Source organism: Marmota marmota, unplaced genomic scaffold (assembly GCF_001458135.2).
Source record: "Marmota marmota marmota unplaced genomic scaffold, marMar, whole genome shotgun sequence".
NCBI lineage: Eukaryota > Metazoa > Chordata > Mammalia > Rodentia > Sciuridae > Marmota > Marmota marmota.
Genome location: NW_025999900.1, coordinates 57,029,438 through 57,032,934, shown reverse-complemented (window position 1 = coordinate 57,032,934; position 3,497 = coordinate 57,029,438). Strand labels below are relative to the sequence as shown.

General features: G+C 44.3%; 1 protein-coding gene across 1 annotated transcript in view; it reads left to right on the top strand.

Moving 5' to 3' along the window:
* The first annotated feature begins 6 nt into the window (after positions 1-6).
* Positions 7-3,497, top strand: part of Atxn3 (ataxin 3) — a 37,411-nt gene continuing 33,920 nt past the window's right edge. Inside the window, exon 1 of the mRNA XM_015494866.2 lies at positions 7-77. Coding sequence (XP_015350352.1) covers positions 54-77 — 24 coding nt within the window. The 5' untranslated portion in view covers positions 7-53. The remainder of the gene's footprint in view (positions 78-3,497) is intronic.

Below are 3,497 nucleotides of genomic sequence, written 5' to 3'. Positions count from 1 at the left end.
GAGCTGGAGGGGGCTGGTTCGGCGCGGGGGCCGTTGGCTCCAGACAAATAAACATGGAGTCCATCTTCCACGAGAAAGTGAGTGTCCGCGTTCGGTGGGAACCAGTCCGCGGTGCGGTGGCGGTCTTGGGGTGCGGTATCTCAGTCTCCGGGGGAGCTGGGTGGGGCCCGAGGTGCCCCGATCCCGACCTTGCCGGACGAGGGGTGCCGCCTGCCTGCTCGGCCCGGGGTGGGGAGCTTCCCCTACGCCCCCAAGGCACCCTCCGCCCCTGCGGCACCGGTTCCGGGAGCCGGGAGAGAACGAAGGCCAGGGCCGGGCCGGGGGCGGCGCTGGGCCGGATAGCTTTGGCGGTTCTCCGCCACTTCATGTAGCCTTTTTGGAGGATTCCTTCTGTCCCCCACCTCTCCTACTAGAGTATGGCTAGTCACCTCTCCAACACCTCGCTGGACCTTTTCCAATTCCACCAGCCCACCCTGGGCAGAATGAACTTTCCCTTTCCTGGGCTCTCCGGTTCTACAATGGAATCCTCCCCCATGCACTTAGATCTTTGGGGTCTAATTCATGTCCTGCACTAGGGCGGGGACCTTGGCTCGCCCATTGTAGGGCCTGACACTTAGGAAGTGCAGTAGGGAAGTCGTCACAAGAGTTTTTATTACGGGATGTGGGTTTGGTTTCTTTTGGTGTTCCATCTTTCCGGATTGGGAGGCCAGCTTTGGTTTTAGGTATTAGGCGTGAACTGAAATAATTTTGTTGTGATCTGCCCAGCCTTGTTCTCGCCTTAATTCTCCAGTGGCCACAAACTGAAGATACTGTCTGTGGCATCCTGAGAAACTGGTCTTTTCTCATATACAATTATCAATCCATTTGGGTGTGAGTGAAGCTTTCCTGGGACAGTTTTGGCATATGATATCTTGTTTCATAATAGTTTCATGTTTGGAAAGGGCTGTTAATGAGGCTACTTATTTAGTAGGAGCAAAGGTTTTTTTGTTTTATTAAGTACCTATGAGTGATCATTCATCCAAGACATGTAAAAACTCACACATACCTGCACCGCAGTCAAAGCAAAGTCAGAAAAACATGGCATAAATCTGAAATATAAATAAATTGTTAAATGCAGTATTTTTTAGAAAGTATTTCAAAATTTTAGAAAACATTTCAGAATGTCCTGAAACTGGAACAGAACAATTTTTATGTATGGGGATGGAAGTACTCAGCGCTACAATTAGCAGTAATCTTTTTACTTGGTTGGACAGATTTATGAATTTTGGGCAAGAAAGATTTAGTTGTTTAACTAAGGAGATTGAGAACTATACATGTTGTGTGAGTGTGTGTTTTCATACTACAGAATGAGCCCAGGGGCCTTCTACCACTGAGCTTTCTTATTGTTTATTTTTGAGATAGGGGGTCTCAATGTTAATTGTCCAGGCTGACCTGCAACATGCAGTCCTTCTGCCTTAGCCTGGGATTATGTGTGTGTGCCATGGTGCTCTTGCATGTATATATTTTTATAATTAATTTTCAAAGGCTTTGGCATAGAACAAAATGTTTTGGCATGGAAGACTTTGGACACTTTCTGCTTGGTGAGGTTCATATGTTTTTTGTTTGTTTTGGGGGGGGGGCAGTGAGGATTGAACCCAGAGGCGCTTTTATCACTTAGCTACATCCTAACCCTATTTATTTATTTATTTTTAAAGATAGGGTCTCACTAAGTTACTTAGGGCCTTGCTAAGATACTGAGGCTGACCTCCAATTTGGCAATCCTCCTGCCTGCCTCATCCTCCAGTTTAGCTGGGCTCAAGCTGGTGTGCCACCTCACCCAGCTCATATATTTTTAACAATATTGTTACTTCATCTGGATAGATTTCAGGAATGACTGAACCGTGGATTCAAAAGATGAGCATGCATGCCTGTAATCCCAGCTACTTGAGAGGCTGAGGTAGGAGAATGGGAAGTTTGAGGCCAACTAGGCAGTTTAATGAGACCCTGTTTTAAATTAAATTTTTTAAAAAAGGGCTGGGAATGTAGCTCTATAGTAGAGTGCTCACCTAGAATGTGGGAATGAGAGGCCTGAGTTCCATCTCCAGCATTGCAGGAAAAAAAAAGAAGTTGTTGAACACTTGTCTGATGGAAAATCTACATACCCAAAAGAGGTCACTCTGAATTTTCAGCATGTGTATTTGCTTAAAACACTTTAGTGGCGCATCATAGTGCATGCCTATAATCCCAATTCAAATCCAGCCTCAGCAATTCAGTGAGGCCCTAAGCAACTCAGTGAGACCCTGTCTTTAATAAGATATAAAAGAGGCTGGGGATGTTGCTCGGTGATTAAGCTTCCCTGGATTTAATCTCTGGTACCAAAAAAACACTTCAGGAATACATTTATCTTTATCATCAACTTATATGGCCCTAGTGTATAAAGACTCTTAAAGTTCTGGCACATTTTAAGAGAATGTACCTGTAACCATTGGTTCCATTGTTAATCATGTACTCAGTCCAGTTTGAGAATGTTTGAGCTTAATGTACCATTTTTCAGAGTATTCTCTTCCCTTCCACAACACATTTTTAACCCTTGAGCCAGAACCAACTTTGGCTCCAAAAAAGAACAAGAAAAAAATCCCACCTGTGTAGGTAGGAATCTCTGCCTGCAGAGGGCTTGCAACCTGTTATCTTGGAACATTGGTTTTCCTATTTTTCACTTTGAGTACCCTTATTAAGTTAGAGCATGAAAAGCTGTTGTTCATTGATAGATCTCTGGCAGTCTAAGATAATAATATTTGAATGGGGGCTGGGGATATGGCTCAAGCGGTAGCACGCTAGCCTGGCATACGTGCGGCCCGGGTTTGATCCTCAGCACCACATACAAACAAAGATGTTGTATCCGCCGAAAACTAAAAAATAAATATTAAAAATTCTCTCTCTCTCTCTCTCTCTCTTTAAAAAAAAATAATATTTGAATGGATCGAGAGAGTTCCTTAGCTGGGTACAGTTATGTGTACCCTGTAGTCCCACCTACTTCTGAGGCTGAGACAGGAGGGTCCTTCGAGGCCAGCCGAGGCAACCTAGTGAGGCTCCATCTCAAAAAATAGCAAAACAGGGCTGGGGATGTGGCTCAAGCGGTAGCGCGCTCGCCTGGCATGCGTGCGGCCCGGGTTCGATCCTCAGCACCACGTACAAACAAAGATGTTGTGTCCGCCGAAAAACTAAAAATAAATAAATAAATTCTCTCTCTCTCTCTCTCTCTCTCTCTCTCCCCTTCTCCTCTCTCTTAAAAAAAAAAATAGCAAAACAAACAAAACACAGTTCCTTGAACATCTAAGATGTATGCAGTGCTATTTAAACAACATTATCTATAGCTATTTTAAAGTTTTGCTGGCCATATATGTCTCTATCACATATTTTCTTTTATTTGGTACCAGGAATTGAACCAGGGGAACTTAATCATCAAGCCACAATCCCCAGCTCTCTCTCTCTCTCTCTCTCTCTTTTTTTTTTTTTTT